The sequence below is a fragment of the Triticum aestivum genome, chromosome 2B (genome assembly GCF_018294505.1).
Source record: "Triticum aestivum cultivar Chinese Spring chromosome 2B, IWGSC CS RefSeq v2.1, whole genome shotgun sequence".
Classification (NCBI taxonomy): Eukaryota; Viridiplantae; Streptophyta; class Magnoliopsida; order Poales; family Poaceae; genus Triticum; species Triticum aestivum.
The window spans coordinates 8202623-8220020 of record NC_057798.1 but is presented as its reverse complement, the minus strand read 5'-3'; the positions used below and the strand labels follow the sequence as shown (position 1 = coordinate 8220020).

At 44.1% G+C, this 17398-nt stretch overlaps 1 protein-coding gene and 1 pseudogene across 1 annotated transcript; both read left to right on the top strand.

The window, feature by feature from the left end:
• The first annotated feature begins 5982 nt into the window (after window positions 1-5982).
• Window positions 5983-10600, top strand: LOC123039896 (cAMP-specific 3',5'-cyclic phosphodiesterase 4D). The gene is made up of 3 exons (XM_044462882.1): window positions 5983-6296; window positions 6577-6764; window positions 9923-10600. The coding sequence occupies exons 1-3, from the start codon at window positions 6058-6060 to the stop codon at window positions 10171-10173; spliced, it is 678 nt and encodes a 225-aa protein (XP_044318817.1). The 5' UTR covers window positions 5983-6057; the 3' UTR covers window positions 10174-10600.
• Window positions 10601-16716: 6116 nt separating this feature from the next.
• LOC123038714 (E3 ubiquitin-protein ligase EL5-like) lies at window positions 16717-17169 on the top strand (annotated as a pseudogene).
• Window positions 17170-17398: the final 229 nt, after the last annotated feature.

Here is a 17398-nt window from a genome sequence, read left to right as displayed (position 1 = left end):
CGATAAAGTTTTACCGGTTTCATTTTTTAAATCGGAATGCTAGGGTTAATAGCACAAATATGACTCTTCGTCTACCCGGTCGACGACATATGTTCAGTGGTTTAGTCCCACCTTGCCGCGTGAGGAGGGACGCTACCAGCTTAAATAGCTATGTCATACAAAAGGGATAAGCTTCGTTTATCAAGATATGGACTGTTATTATGAATCTTCTCTATGTAAGAAGATTCTCCGCTTATATGCAGGGAAGATTCACAGTTATTGTCCATATCTCTATGATGGCTGCTAGGCTTCTTCTTTTTTGAATAGTTTCATCAAGCTCCGTAGGTCCATACTGTCTGTCTTGGTCGTTTTTTTAGCGGGCCGTTCGTCCGGTAGTTTGAGAGGGGGGGGGGGGGGGTTGAGGCGCCTGGCTATAGATGCTCTAAGATCATGTGTGGAAACAAATGAGGATTGTGAGTTTCGGGTCACCGCTTTGCCAAGTTGTGGCAAACAACACTAAGCAGACATTTTCTCTTATTCATTTTTCTTAAATCGGATTGCCAGGGGTCAAGCTTTGTCGAGTTCCCGACAGAATGAGCTCGGAAAAGATAGCTAGTGGATTAGTCCCACCTCGCCGCACTAGGAGCTGAGACAGAATGAGCTCGGAAAAGATAGCTAGTGGTTTAGTCCCACCTCGCCGCACTAGGAGCGACGCGACCTGCTTAAATGGATGTGTCGTCCAAAAAGCGGCAAGCTTCAGTCATCATTGCACCATTTATGAAAGATATGACTGCCACTATGAATCTTCTCTACTTATATGTAAAGAAGATTCATAGTCACAGATTATATCCCTCACAAAGTGCGCATTGATGGCTGCTCGGCTCCTTTTTTAATCATTTCATCAAGCTCTTTCTGTCCATACTGCCCGTCTAGGTGGCATTTGTTTTACCGGTCCGTCCGCCTGATGCTTTGAGCGGGGTTTGTGTCGCCCGACTTTAGATGCTCTAGATCTAGAAGATAGCATTATAATTTTGTATAGATTTAGTATATGTTTGTAAAGTTTATATAAAAAGATAAAGAAAATGGAAGAAAAACATGGAGTTTCAATTGCATGCATAAGCAAACATGCATGATTGACATGATGTGGCCTATCATAAACAAGGAGATTCAGTGGGGTCGTCAGCTTGAAGGATGAAGCTAATTAAGTGGAAGGGTGTAGAGGTCGAGCAACTGAGAATGAAGAGGAACAATTAGATGATGAGAATGACAAAAGCTGAGGAAACGTAGTAGGCCCAATGCGGGACCTCGACTGCATGCAGCACGCATATCAACACTTAGCTCACAGCTAGGGTGTCGGCTACATACATACGAATCCTAGCGAAGAAAACTCAGTATCTGACCAGTCTGTGGACGATGAGAATGAAAAAAGCTAAAGAAACCAGTCAACTTCAGAAATGCAATTCTTCTAGCTAAGGATGCGGAGGTAGTTAAAGATGGTGAAGAGGGTGAGCGAGTAGGAGAGAAGCAGCTGAAGCCAACATACATCACCTGCATGCATTGACCTTCACTTAACCCGGTCCCATCATGACAGTCGCTCTATTCATATTCTCTGCATGCGTATGTTGGAATAACACTTGTTTTAGGGTTACACAACTATTTTTTGCGAGAAGGGTCGGATATTATAAAGATTCACTAGGAGTAAAAAGCACCTCAAACATAATAAAATTACATCGAGGTTTATGGACCACCGAACGACCATTTCCGCCGCCGGAATGAGCCGCCGACACGCCGTTGTCGCCACTCCCATACCGGAGCCGGCCTGACCTTGTCGATGACAGCCGGGAAGTCTTCGTGCACATGCCCTAAGAACCAACGCCCTAGAGCCGCAGTCGTCGCCTTTGAATTCTTGAATTGATCTGAAGAACCTGACACCAAATATCGCAGTTGCGTACGCACGGCGAGAAACCCTAACCTCGCTGCCCCAAGGAGCTGGCAAGAATCTACGCCGGAGCTCCGTCTAATCCGTCCCAACGGACAACATTGAGGAGGATCGAAGCCCGGAAGACTGACTCGAATAAGAAGCACGACCATCCATCCAAACGCTGCCCTTGTGAGGACTAAAACCCAACCTATCTACTTGAAGGAGCCGAGACACCAGGATTCTCCTCCCGGCCACCGGCCGCCGGAGCGGCAGGCGGAGGGGAGGCGAATCCACGGGCTCGCTGGCGGAGATCGGGAGGAGGAAGGCCTTTCCAAGTCACCTTGGGAGAGAGAAAAGAAAAACATATATTTCTTCTTCATCGTACATAACTATGTTTATTACCACAGAACTGAGCTAGCAATAATTGGAATAAGAGGTTTAAACAAACTAGCAAAAGGGCCTATGCGTTCCCTCGGAAGGAAAAAAATCATAATCGCCAATGGCCATGACCACATTTTGCCGCATCACCAAGACACACTCTCAATTTCGTGAAATCATGAATAATTTTTGAAATCATGGACATTTTTCAAATTCGTGTTAACACTTCATACTATTCCCAAACAATTTAAAAAAAGTTGTGAACATATTTTTAAACAATTTTCTTGAATCGATGAACATTTTCTTTTGAAATTGGGGAAACAATATTTGAAATTCACAAATATTTTTTTGATTTAATGAACATATTTTGAAATGCATGATCATTTTTTGAATCAGCAAACATTTCATGAATGAATAAACTTTTTTGTAAGTCACGAACAGTTTTTGTATCTTTATGATATTTTTGCATTCATGAACATTTTATGAGTTGTAAAAATTTACTCAATTTATTAGTTTTTATTTAAAAAATCATGACATTTTCTGATTTCATGAACATTTGTTTTCAAAAGACATTTTTTTAATAAGAAAACTTTATTTTATAAAATCACCAACATATTTTGAATCCAAATACATTTAATGATTGGTTAAATATTTCATTTCAAAATTTTAATTTATATTATTTTTCTGAACTTTTTTGAAGTCCCGAGTTATTTCAAATAGAAAAAAAGGAAACGGAAAATAAAAACTAAAGACTAAAAACGAAATCGAAAAAACTGGCCGTCCGGACATGGGCCGGCCCAAACGGCGCACTGCATCTTCTCCCAACGCGCAGAGCGCAGTATAGTATGTCCCTACTGTATGGGCCGGCCCAGGCGGGGAATCGTTTGTGTGAAACGTTTTTTTTATCACTTGTAGGTGACATTGATGGGTAATATTTGGCAACTTTGAGGATAATTTCCATGACGTACCAACTTTCTCCACACATCACATATTACATACGCCTTAAAGAAAACTAAATTAAACTTTAACCGCACATCACATACTCCCTTCGTCCGGAAATACTTGTCGCAGAAATGCAAAAAGATGGATGTATTTAGAACTAAAATACGTCTTGATACATCCATTCCCCCGAGAAGTATTTCCGGACGAAGGGAGTATTTCATATGCCTTAAGGGACAACTAAATTCAAATACGCGGGTAAAGGAGCAAGGGTCACCGCGGCTAGCATGTCTTCCGAAGAAGATGAGGGGAGATCTCCGCAGTTTCTCTTGCACACATCCATATTTATGTAGCAGTGATTTGTTAGCAGACAACAGTGGCAATGTTCAGAGAAGCATATGTTTTCCTTGGCGCACAACCCGTTCGGTAGGTTGATCTTATCGCCCACGCCGCTGACGATGATTCGGCATGTGGAATAACATACAACTGAACCATTATTATGTATGCATTTTAACTTGATTTATAAAAAGACGAGGTTTAAAAAGATAGACCAGAGAGATAAATAGTAAGATTGTGTACATTCCGCAATGGTGGCGGAGCATAGGAGATGTAGAGACAACATCGCCAGCGCAAGGATGTGGACCGTATGCTTGTTCACCCTCTGATCTGATGCAAGAATGTGCACCAGCTAGGCACTCACGTGATCTATGGTTGTGGAGAAAAGTATTATGTTGACATCTATAGATCTCCCCTCTCTAGATCTATGGTTATACCCAAGTGTATATTTTCTCCAATACCGAAAGATTTCTTGTTGGCTGACAACATAATACTTTTCTGTGTATTTATATAGAGATAGAGAGGGGAGATCTAGTGCTATAACCCGTCCCGTCCTGAGGGAAGATCACCGAATAAAATTTGAAAGATTTAGTATATCTTTCCATAGTCATGTGCGCATATACTATAAATCAAGCTCTTTGATTATTAACCTTTTTAGAGACAAGTTTCCAAAACATAGTAGCAAAATACAAAATGGAATATGGAACTGAATGTTATCCGGATTTATCGATCCTCTGGTGATATGGAAATCCATTTTTGAATAGTGCTACCAACCTTCTAAATTCTCTGTGGAAATCCAGCCTTCTAAATTCCCAACTATTCTTTCTCAAACAAGGTTACAACTATTGTTCTTCTCAAATAATAAGTGCCACACGTGTGGCACGAAGTAGCACCGCCCTGACGTTTTTTACAACTAAAATTGCCATAAAAAACACCAAAATATTGAAACCTGTCATCCAAACAGAAAGTTCATACTTCACAACTAAAGTTGCTATCCTTGGGTAACTAAACTTTTCATCAAAAAACGGCAGGGCAGAATTACTTCGTGCCACACGTGTGGCACTTATCAGGGTCATATGGAAGTACTTGCTGTCAGCAAAAAGAAAAAAGAAAAAGAGAAGAAGGTACTCCATGATGCACAAATTAAAATTGGGGAGAAGAGATATGCGGTAGTCCGAGAGAGACGGTGCAGAGGAATCACTTCTTCATTGAAGATCACACTTTGTGGGCCTCGGCTCTTGTTGAGCGAAGGAGCCTGATTAGAGTAGGTCACTCCACCTCCTCTGGTTGCACCTCATATGCTACCCATGGCGCCACACTGCCTCGTCGAAGGAGCTCAACCTCTCGGCTCAAACCACAACCACTAAGAAAAGAAAATTCTTTGACCCACTAATGGATATGCCAATCTTGTCTTTTTTTAACACAGTACAGATTTAGACCCTCAAACATAGACACACGCAATCACCCCTATAAACACACACATGCACGCACACCTACCTCTATAGGAACGTCTCCTCCCATTGAGGCACATTGCCGAAAGGCCTGAGATAAATCGAGGAAAATACGACTAGGACTTGAACACTGTTGGGATGGGGATACCACTGTCCTCCTAACCATCCAATCACATGTTAGTTCGTGATAGGCCCAACTTGTCATTGTCTATGTATAACCCAAAATACAGTGGTTATATTAGTAGTTTGCTAAAGGTAACAAAATTAATAAAACCGGCCCTCACCCAAAGATAGGAGAGATTATTTTCTAAATTTGATTTAATATTTTTTATTTATTTTCAGGAGAATACTCATAAAATGTTATGCTATTTTAGGTTCTGTTTCATTAGATGCAAGGAACACGAAAGTCCTCTTCCACTCCTGACCTCATTTAGCTCGGTATGAACAATAAAATTAGAAAACCTGATTTTTTTTCTGACAAACTTTGATTTTTTTATACACTTGCCAAATTTCATCACTAGATGACATTCATGAAGTCATGAATAAATATCAGCACTCCAAATGCTTTCAAAAATAATATTTTTTCAGCATCGATTTTTTTTCATGACTTCCACAAATATTCTTTCGTAATGAAATTTGGCAAGCACAAAACCAATTTTCAAAGTTTACTACAAAAAAAATCAGAATTTTTAAAGCATTTGAGCTCCGGAGATACTCCACTTCAAGGCATTATACTAATCCCTCTCTATCAAAATGTAAGACGTTTTTTTGATACAAAAAAAAACTTCTTATATTTTGACTTTTTTTTCAGAAACTCTTATATTTTGACTAAGTGGTAGTAGTATTTTCCTCTAGAGAGAGAAATGATGGGTCAGAAAGGGCCCACGTTCGCCTGAAAAAAGGGCCCACGTGGCAGCCACTAGACCGCAGGGAAAATCATAAGAAACAAAGGGCCCACAAGGCAGCGAGTGGGTGCAGTGGAACTAGGCTCGCAGGGTCTCTCTGTCCCTCTCCCCCATTCCTCCCCCGCCGCCGCCGCCGCCGCCGACGAAAATGTTGGCGGCTCGCCGGCACGCCGCCTCCACCCCCGCTCCCCTCCTCCTCCGCCGCCTCTCCGCCCAGCCCAAGCCGCAGCCCAAGGCCGCTCCGCCTCCACCTCCTCCGCCCCCGCCGTCGGACGAGGGGGCCGCGGCGTGGGCCCGTCGCGCGGCCGCGCTCTCGCTGCTGGGGCTCACCGGCGCCGTCGCCGCCAGCGCCTTCAGCGACCTCTCCGTCTTCCTCTCCTGCTCCAGGTCCATCCCCCCGCCCACTCCCCCCCTGTCGCTCGTCTCCCTGTAATTTCTGCCTGTGTTGACCGGACGTTGAACCCAGATGCGCCCAAGATCACAGCTTTGCGCCGATTTGTTTACCTGTTAGCATTCATCTCTGCAGTACGTGGAATCTGTAGTATGCGTGCTCCTGCTGCTGATGTTGATTTGTACTCAAATTTTGTCAAATTTTGTTGTTTTCCAAGAAGAGGGGATGGAGAAGAGGGGCCAGGGCTAACTGTTTTTGGTGCTCTTGTTGTTGCAGCCAGGCAATGGAGAAGGCTACCAAGAACCAGCAGATAGCGAGCGCGATCGGCGAGCCCATCATGCGGGGACCCTGGTACAGCGCCTCCATCGCCGTGAACCGCGCGAGGCGCTCCGTCTCCTGCACTTTCCCCGTGTCGGGGCCCCAGGGCGACGGTCTTCTCAAGTTCAAGGCCGTTCGATTGGGAGGTGTGTACCGGTTGACAACTTCACACCACTGTTTTGTGTCTGATTTCATAACTGAACGAAGCATGATTCAAATAAAATGTTAACAAGGCTATAGCAATTGTTGCAAGGGCAGACTGTAGAATTACATAGTTAGATTCTGATATTTGCTCACAAATGTTACATGGCTCAAAGAAAAGTTGACCATGCTAAGCATAGGGATTGAGGTTGAGGCTGGTGCTCACTATGCAACATCAGTATTCTCACAGTCCTTTTACAATGTAAACAGAAAGAATGAAACTCAACTTCTACCCTTGTTGCCCCTGATTGTTTCAACACTGTAACAAACTAATTCTGATTTCATAAATGAATGAAGCGTGATTGGACTTTCGGCTATGCATTTGATAGTGACAAGAACAGTACACAGTTACAGTAAACTATTATATTGGAGCGAAATACAACCGCAGCCAACGGCCATAAAGATCAACTATTGGGCAAAGTCAACTAGTGCACATCATGCTTATACATACATAAGTACATAACAGTTTAGGACTGATGTAGGCTGTAGAATGAAATAGCTTAAATTATACGTATTATTTGTTCCCAAATTTCTATACCTAGTCTCTTTAGTGGTCTTCTTAATGAGCGGCTATATTATTGTGATAAAGATGGTAGTCCAGCTAAATCAAATATGAGACTAAAAGAGGAATGGAAACTTGTATGACAACTTAACTGAAGTAGTGATCAAAATACTGAATATGAGTGGCACTACAAGCTACAGCAAGGCAAGGCACATTGTTGGCGTTGTTATACCATGAAGCCGATATGCTCCACCTATGTTGTGGTTTCACCAACTCGTCCCTCGGGTATATCTCTGATATACGGTTTGCGCAAGAAACGTGGAAATGTAGCATTACCTACCTGTGGACCTCGCAAGTGAAACCATATGATTGATGTGGGAAATCTGTTTTATGGTATAACGCCATGAACGTGCCTAGTCTTGCTGGATAGCTTTGAATGCTGTTGGTATGTGACTATTGTGGATGAATTACTATAGACTATAGTAGTTTCGTTGCCATATAAGTAGTTCTGTTTAACCCTTTAGATCACCTAGCTAAGCAGGCAACAACAATGCTCGGACAGAATGTTTATTGCTATAATGTGCCTAATCTTTGCTTTGGTATTATCGGTGGGGGATTTATTTTTCAGTGTTGGTAGCTTCAACAGGAAAGTTAGACATGAAAATTTGGGAGCAATATATTAGTATTTAACCAATGTTTTACTGTCATCAACTGCAGTATCTACCATTGATACCTGTAGGTATGGATGCAGGGCGGCGTCCCGCATAAGCCCGCAAAAGTAGGAGTTAGTTCAAACTCAACCAAATCGCTAAACAAATGCACAACTAAGCTTATCTGTTTTAACTACGGAACAGGGCGGATCGGGCGCCGCCCTGCATCCCTACCTGTAGGCAGTACTAACTGTTTATTCTTAACTGCCTTGAACATTTTGGGTAATATTTTAAATGTAGAGTTCAAATAGCAATATCTATATTAGTTTCAGATCAGGGTGATATGACTTGAGCCATTAGTGTCCAGGTAGCATTATAATTTCAAGCTATAGCATTCGATGGGAATAGGTCGAGATGTCTTTTGGCATGCCTTCTTGTTAAATTTGCCTGCTATATGATCTTTCTAGCCATTGTGCCCTGTTATGGCGAAACAGAACACACGAGTAATTCAGTTATTATGCATGTAATTCCATTATTTTGCCACTATTGTTTTACATGTGTTATAGTTCATGTTGTATTCCATTTCTGAAATGGTATATTAAGTTAATAACGTAATGTTTCCTCAATTACCCCCCCTGACAGGTCTAGTTACAACTCCAAAGCTTATTTGTGTAGAGGAATACCAACTATGTAAGTAGTAGAGTGGATGGGGTTGGGTTGGATTGACTATCTGGTGTGAACAAGTTCTTACACTGATAGTTGAACCCCATGGATCTTTTTTATCATCCAAGACAGTGCTACATAAGAACTCTTAAAAAAATAGTTTTTTTTGGTATGAAACATGCTTTGGATTGATTCCGTTATATAGAGCAAAGGTTGCAGTGGGCTGGGGTTGTGCTCAAAGTACCAGGTAGCTTTGCTTAGATGGGCTAGATTGTTGTGGAATCTAACAGGCTGGTTCTTAGATGCATATTTGTACAAAGGGTTACCTTTTTCCCTAAAAAAAAAAAAACTGGCCTATTTCTAGACATCGTTCGTGCATATTTAGTTTATTCTGTGCTTGTTTTTTCACTGTTACACTGCCTGAACTGTTAAGGGCTTTAATTGACTTTGAGTTATCGCTATTAAGATGACAAACTTCCCAGAAGCAGAATAACCTTTTTATTTCATTATAAAAACTTGCTAGTTTGTTTTGTTTTCTTGTTTCTTTCCACTACAGAGCGGGTACATCTATGTTGGAAAGATGAAGGGCACACTATTTAATTTTAGGTACAAAATAGAAACATATTCGATCTTTGAACATTGAAATAATTTGACATTAACATACCGTTGTAGATTAATGTTTTCAGATAGCTTACTAAATGAAGATACTCATGAATATACCATGTCTAAGATAATTGCAAAATGGGTGAATAAGCTAAGGTAAAGATTGGTTGGTTTTGTGCTTGGGTCTCATTTGACCTTAGCTTTTGGCTGCATGGGTTAGTTTGATATTGCAATAGTTGTTGTAGAAGTGCTTTTTATTATATAATCCCTCCGTTCCATAATTCTTGTCGTGGTTTTAGTTTAATTTGAACGAAAACCACGACTAGAATTATGGAAAGGAGGGAGTACTACTTTTAGTGAAATTAGATAATAAATTGCCGTTTTTCAAGAAAAAAAACTGTGACATGAATATTGTACTAGAATTGGCAAAGATTCTGTTAATGAAGCTAATTTTACATTTATAAAAAATAAAATTTGTCCCACAGCACATGACATCGTGCAGTGGACTCTACTTGGCAATTGGCATTGCAGTGCCTCTGCAGATTGTCCACTGTGCTGTGTTCTAGGAGATATATTTCTTGAGAAAGAATATTGATTCCTCTTTCTACTTTATGTTTATTCGCCCTGCATTTTGATTTACCAGGACAGCCTAATTCTTATTTTTCTTGAATCTTCTTCCTTGCAGAGGAATCATGGTTTCGGTTTCTACAGCGCAGCGACTGGGAGATACTCATAATGGACGCCATCCTTGACGTTCGTACCGAAGATGGGAAGCGCCAGACAATGAGGGTGACAGTCGCAGACAGCACGCCAGCTCCACCTCGACCACCAGCTGACTGCAGGTCATGCAAGCCCCGGCCAACGCCGACGCCGAAGGCTACAGCGGTGCCGACGCCGACACCTACAGCGGTGCCACCTCCGACTCAGGAGAAGTGATGATCATCTGGAGACATTCTTTGGCCTGTAGTCTGAACATAGCTAGCATGGAGTGATTGTTTTGCTATGCCTCATCCCTGAGAGTGAGAGAGAAATAAAGTAGTGCACGCTGGACCAAGCATGAGATTGGTGGATTATTTTCTCATGTACTGGCGCATGATACTAGTACATCATAGAATAGGTTACACGGGTGTTTTGTTTCGCGGCGAGGCCAATGCCGCGCAATATCTCACAAAACAAGACCTGGAGAGGCTAGCAACGGCAACATTTTGACTAGAGCTCAAATTCTTTTGTTGGTTCATCATTCATTCAGGATATCTTTCGCTGCTTGCGGACTTGCAATGCGGCTGTCTGTAATACATACGGACACACGTTAGAGAGCATGCCAAATTATCATTTATGAGATGGTTGTTCCAGATTACACTGATTGCTTTTGGTGTGCTGCTCATTTTTCTCCTTCCCTATCTGTCCAATTGGGTCTTGGTGGTTTTATTCTCCCCGGCCTCTCTTGCCCTCTCGGAGGATTCGGTGGGTGGCCTTGTGATGCCGCCTTGGCTTAGAGGTGATCGGCGCGGTCCTCTTGTGTGGCCTCAAGTGGAGTTGGACATTCCATCAATGATTTGAAGGGCAGAGTACTTATGTGCAAGTTTCATTGGTCACTTTCATTTACATCATGGTTCTTCTCCGGCCTCCATGGCCGAGCTCGCTCTCACGAGCTTGGCATGCTGATCAAGAGATCCTAGAGGTTTGCCTGTTCCTTGTCATCGACAGGCCGTGCTTGTACCTGTTCCTTGGCTTGGCAGCTCGATCCTTCTTCAGTTAACTGAACCCCGTCTTGAGAAACTGGTTCTCAAGGTGCAGCCGTGGTGTCTGCATCCGGGACCGTATCACGAACACGTATGGACGGCCAACCTCACAGTTTCGCCCTTGGACTTCCTACCCCGTGTTGCTGCTCCAGAAAAAGGTCGGCCGTGATCACCGCCTCAAATATGACGAGCTTGCTGTGCTCGCGATGGAGCCGTTGGTGCAGCCGATGCACGAGCAATGTTAAGGTACCACTAGCAACCATTCTTGATCTCTTGATCTACTATTATCTCTCATTGATTTGGGATACAAGCTTCGGCTACAGTGATTGGGGGTTACACACAGAGAGAGGAGCGAGAGGGGGGAGAAGGAGGAAGCGGCCCCGCATAGTAAGGGCAAAGGAGAGAAGTAGGGATCGGAGATCGCGGGCGCCGCTAGCCACTTCACCCAAGTCCCTATGGTGGTAAGTAGTAGGGGCGTGTCCTACTTGAGGCGATTTCGAGCCGGTTTACATCTCTCTCTCTTTTTTTTCTTTTGTGTCTGTTCTTTTTTCTTCTCCGTTTTTTAATTCTTTACTGGATTTTGTTTCTTACAACCTCTTACAGAAATGTAGGGAAAGGCTGCGTACAATAGACTCAAAGTGGTCGGACCCTTCCCCAGACCCTGCGCAAGCGGGAGCTACATGCACTGGGGCTGCCCTTTTACTGGATTTTGTTTCTTCTTTTTTCATTTTCTTTTTTCTTCAGATTTATTTGTCCTTTTTTGTTATTATTCTACATTTTGTATATGTAAACAACATTTTTCTAACACACGTCTAACATTTTTCCAATACAAATTAAACATTTTTGTAATACATGGTCAACATTTATTCATTAAACATTTTAAAAAATGCTTGAATAATTTTTTTCAAATACAAAATTAAAGTTTTTTTAATACATGATCAATATTTCTTTCATAAATTTTGTCTATGCTAAAATGCTTGATTAATAGTTCTAAAAAAGATTAACATTTACTGAATACATGGTCAAGATTTTTCTATACACATTTATTATTTTCCAAACGGTTTGATTAACATTTTTCAACCACTTGTTCAACACTTTACAAATGATTGACTGGCATTTTTGTATACATACTTCACAATTTTCTTTAATACATGGCCAACATTTTTTTATACACATTTAACATTTTCCGAATCCTTGATTAACAGTTTTTAAAATACTTGTTCAACATTTTTGCAAATGCTTGATTAACATTTTTATGTACATGATAAAAAAAGTTCATCATTTTTTAATGCATGGCCAACATTTTTTCTATGCACATTTAACATTTTCCGAATCCTTGATTAACATTTTTTAAAATACTTGTTCAACATTTTTGCAAATGCTTGATTAACATTTTTATGTACATGATAAAAAAAGTTCATCGTTTTTTAATGCATGGTCAACATTTTTTCTATGCACATTTAATATTTCCCTAATGCTAGATTCACATTTTCAAATACTTGTTCAACATTTATTTTCAAATGTTTGATTAACACTGTTATATATACATGATCAAAAAAATCCAATATTTTTTAAGTACATGATCTACAATTTTCTACACAGATTCAACATTTTTGGGAATGCTTGATTAACATTTTTTAAATACTTGTTCAACATTTTTCAAAAACATTTTGTAGAGTGTTTTTTGTAATGTATATATTTAGAATATTTTAAAGTATAAAAAAGGTAGAAAAATAAAGCAAAATGAAAACAGAAAGCAGAAAAAAGAGGTTGTGGCGTGCCGCCCGCCTGGGTCGGGCGATACTGTTCGTCCCTTCAGAGAGTCGAAGCCCATGATAGGAAGGGGGCTGACAGGCGGCAAGTCAGATTGAATCGTGCTCGTGCTATTTATTGGCTGGGTCTACGGCAGATTTCGGCGGCGTGGCGCGGGAGTAGTAGTGGGACGAAATTTCAGCTCGAGCCGTTTTTACGTTTTTCACTGGGTGCGGCGGTGGCGTGGGAAGTGGGCGCTCCCGCCTAGTTTTTCCAGGTTTTTGTACACTATTTGGAGATACTCTGACATTGCACACAGATACTCCTTCCGTCTGGAAATACTTGTCAGAGAAATGAATGTATCTAGACGTATTTTAGTTCTAGATACATCCATTTTTATGCATTTCTTCGACAAATATTTCCGGACGGAGGGAGTAGTTTCTTAGCGGCACACACACGATTGACGTTCAAAAATTAAAACGGACATGGGCATGGAACGCACGACCTCGTTGCTTTCCGCAAATGATTTGAATCCAAATTCGGCTATTGTATTTGATAGCATACGTCATCTAAAGTGAAATTATATTAATGCGGAAGAAAAAGAAGAGCGTGAGTGGGACAGGCGTGCTTATGATGGGAATCGTTGCATGGAAAACAAAAAAAAATCCTACGAATTCACCCAATATCTAATCTGCTAGATGCTAGCAATAAGTGGGAGTGAGTCTACATATCCTTGTAGACCGAAAGCGGTAGCGTTCTAACGAACATGGTTGATGTAGTCGTACTCTCCGTGATTCAATTCGATCGAGCACCGCACAAGCGACACCTCTGAGATATGCACACGTATGGCTCGGTGATGTCTCCTTCCTTGATCCGGCAAGTGAGAGGGAGAGGTAGATGAGATCTAGGTCAGCGGCACGATGGCGTGGTGGTGGAGTATATGGTGGAACTCTAGCAAGGCTTCGCCAAGCGGCTGCAGAGCGAGGAGGAAGTGGAAGAAGAGAGGGAGGGCGACAGGCAGTGCTTCGGGTGGCTGTGCCCAGCCCCTTCCCTTCTCTTTATATAGGGGGTGAGGGGTGTGGCCGACCTCCCCCCTCCAAGGCAAGGGCCGGCTGCCAAGGGGGGATTCTTTCCCTCCAAGGCTTGTGGCGCCCCTCCCCCTTAGGGTCCCCCCTTGGCCGCATGGGCCTTGTGGGGTGCGGTGCGCCTGATCCATGTAGGCCAGGTCGCCACCCCTCAGCCCATGTAGGCCTCCGAGACAGGTGGACCCCCGGAACCTTCTGGAACTCCCCGATACAAATACCGGAAAAAATCAAACACTTTTCAGAACCCCGAAAACCACTTTCCTTAAACGAAACTTTACCCCTGGACTATTCTGAAGCTCCTCGTGATGTCCCGGATACCATCTGAGACTCCCAACTATCTTCTGGCTCACCATTATGATTATCCCAATACTACCCTAGCGTTACCGAACGTTAAGTGTGTGACCCTATGGGTTCGAGAACATGCAGACATGACCGAGACACCTCTCCGATGAATAATCAATAGCGGGACCTGGTTGCCCATAATGAATGCCACATATTCAACTAAGATCTTTATCGGTTTGAACCACGATGTCAAGGATTCAGATAATCCTGTATACAATTCCCTTTGTCTCACGATATTTTACTTGCCCGAGATTCGATGTCAATATCGCCATACCTAGTTCAACCTTGTTACCGGCAAGTTCTCTTTACTCGTTATGTAATACAATATCCCTGTGACTAAACACATTAGTCACATGCTTGCAAGCTACTTAGGATATCATGTTACCGAAAGGGCCTAGAGATATCTCTCCGTCACATGGAGTGACAAATCCCAGTCTCGATCCATGCAACCCAACTAGCACCTTTATGATAACCCAGTTATGAAGCGACGTTTGATACCCACAAAGCATTCTTCCGGTATTAGGGAGTGGCATGATCTCATGGTCTAAGGAACAGATAATTGACATTATGAAAGTTGTAGCAATTAAACTAAATGACACGATTAGATGCTAAGATTATGATTGGGTCTGTCCATCACATCATTCTCCTAATAATGTGATGTCGTTATCAAATCACAACTCATGTCTAATAGTCAGTTGCATACTTAGACAACTGGAAATTTAGAAAACACCAAATACACATTAGGAAATGTCAGAACTGTGAGTTAATACCAACGAGGATGCGGTCATACCGGCCAGCCCTGCCTGTAAAGTGCAGGGTGTGCTCCTTACCAATAGGGCACGATTAGGAGGTGGTAGGGGATGTTGTGCGCGCTGTTGCCATGGCGGGTGGAGACGGCGGCCAGCGTGCGGCTCCCTGGAAGATGACCTTCTTCCGCCACCATGCCCAGCATCCTGGCAAGTCCGCCCTCCCGGCTCAGCACAACGACGACAAGCTCGACGGTGGCCTGGCTGGCGTACACCCGCTTCAGCGTCATTAGCTCGAACACCTCCCAGGCGACCCGGAACCGGCCGGTGCGCTACGCCGCGTGCAGCACGGCGTTGAAGGCGGAGAGTGAAGGGAGCACGCGGTGGAGCGCCAGGTACCGGCAGGCCTCGAGGGCCTCCTCCGGGAGGCGGAGCTGCGCGTAGGCGTGCACCGGGAGGTGGAGGCCGCGGGCCGTCGCGGCAGTGCCACTGTCCCGTAGGCCGCGGAGAAGGCGTCCAGGAAATGCGAAGCCGGCGAGGAGGAGTGCCTGGTGATGGCGGCCTGGAGGAGGACGGAGGCGTGGCTGACGAGGGCCGCGCGGGCGAGGAGGTGCACGAGGAGGCAGTAGGAGCGGAGCGAGTGGGGTGACGGCGACGAGGCGGCGGACCAGTGGAAGAAGCTATGCGCGTTCTTGGCAACGGTCTCGGCGGAGGAGGGGGAGGGGCTGGGGTTCCTGGCGAGAGAGAGGAGCACGGCGTCGACGTGGCCCTCGGGCGCCGCGGCGGCGGGGAACGCGGCGAAGAGCGCCTCCCACGTCACCCTCTGGCTGTGCGCGAGGTAGTGGGAGATGTGCTGGGGCGTCGCCGCGGCGGCCACGGGCAGGGCGGAGGTGGCACCGCGGTAGGGGAACGGGACAACACCACGCCTCTAGGAGTTCGAGGGCGTCGATCCTGGACGTATCGTCGGCGGCAGCGAGGGACGGTGGCGGCGATCCCGTTCGTCGGCCGCAGGGAGATCGCACGAGTTCGCGGCAGCGAGAGACAAAGAATGGAGGAGGGAGATCGATGGACGGGGCGTTTACAGATAATATTTCATAACAAATTAAGTAGGTACATAATGCTTTCATGATGAATTTTTTTTCTGTGGTGTATGATGCGTCTTTAAAATCTTTTATTTGTTTTCTTAAAATCTTTTATTTGTTTCCTTAAAATCTTTTATTTGTTTCCTAAAGAAATTTGCAATAATGAAAGGTATCGGTTGATTTGGATAAGTTAGTAAAGTTAGATCCGTGATTGCGTGTATGTTTGAAAAGTGCTGATTTGCAAGAAAAGAGCTGATAGGTAAATAAACCTGTGAATAAGAAACCAGCGTCGATGGGGAGGTGGGAGGATGACGAAAAAAAACGGAGGTGGGAGGATGATGAAAAAAGAAACCAGCGTCGATGGGGAGGTGGGAGGATGACGAAAAAAACGAAGGTGGAAGGATGACGAAAAAAACGAAGGTGGAAGGATGACGAAAAAAACCAGCGAAAATAAACCGCGCAAACTATTCATCAACTGCTCCATTAAGAATAGAGATTCTCTCCGCTTCCGTATAAGTAGCAGCGCGCACTCCATTACGTTAATCCCATTCCCACCTCCAGCGCGAGCCAGAGCCCGCTCTGTATATACTGAATATCTGCGCGCATGCACGCTCTGCCTAGAAGCTTTGCGAGGACGAGGAGCAGATACCGAGGAGAGGTCGGCTGCTGTCGTTTGCATCAGGGCCAAGCGATTCTTGCTCTTGGGATAGAAAGCCAAGCGGACGGTTCGATGGTGGTGACGGCGACGACGGCCGCGGCGGCGGCCACCATTCTGGCGGCCGTGATGGCGATCTTCCTCTCCTCGTGCTCCGCGTCTACATATTCCTCTGCGCCGAGAGGTCCAGGGGAGGGGCGCCGCCGCCGCCGTCGAGACGGAAGGACCGGAGCAGGGGAGGGCGTCGCCCCGTGGTTCTACGACGGGGGCCTGGACGACGCGTCCATGGCGTCGCTGTCCCGCAGGGAGGTGGCCAAGGGGGAGGCCATGGACTGCGCGGCCTGCATCACGGAGCTCGCCGCCGGGGAGATGGCGCGCGTGCTGCCCCGGTGCGGCCACGGCTTCCACGTGGACTGTGTCGACATGTGGCTCAAGTCGGGACGTGGATTTTTAGAGCACTTGGACCCGGGCCCTGCTATTCTTAGCTCTCTAATATCGCTTTATATACAACTAACTTTCTATATGTAATTTTCTTTTTTTTTGTTTCTTCCACATAGGACATATCTTGAAGTTCAAACCTATGCAGCGTGGCAAAGCTTTCTAACTAGAATCTAGAATAAATCTTTCAAAATGTTTTATCCGACATAAATACTAAAAATATAATTTTTTAATCAAATAAAACATATTTTGTATATTTATGTTAGACAAAAAAATCTGAAAGATTTATCCTAGATTCTACTTAGAAAGCTTTACCACG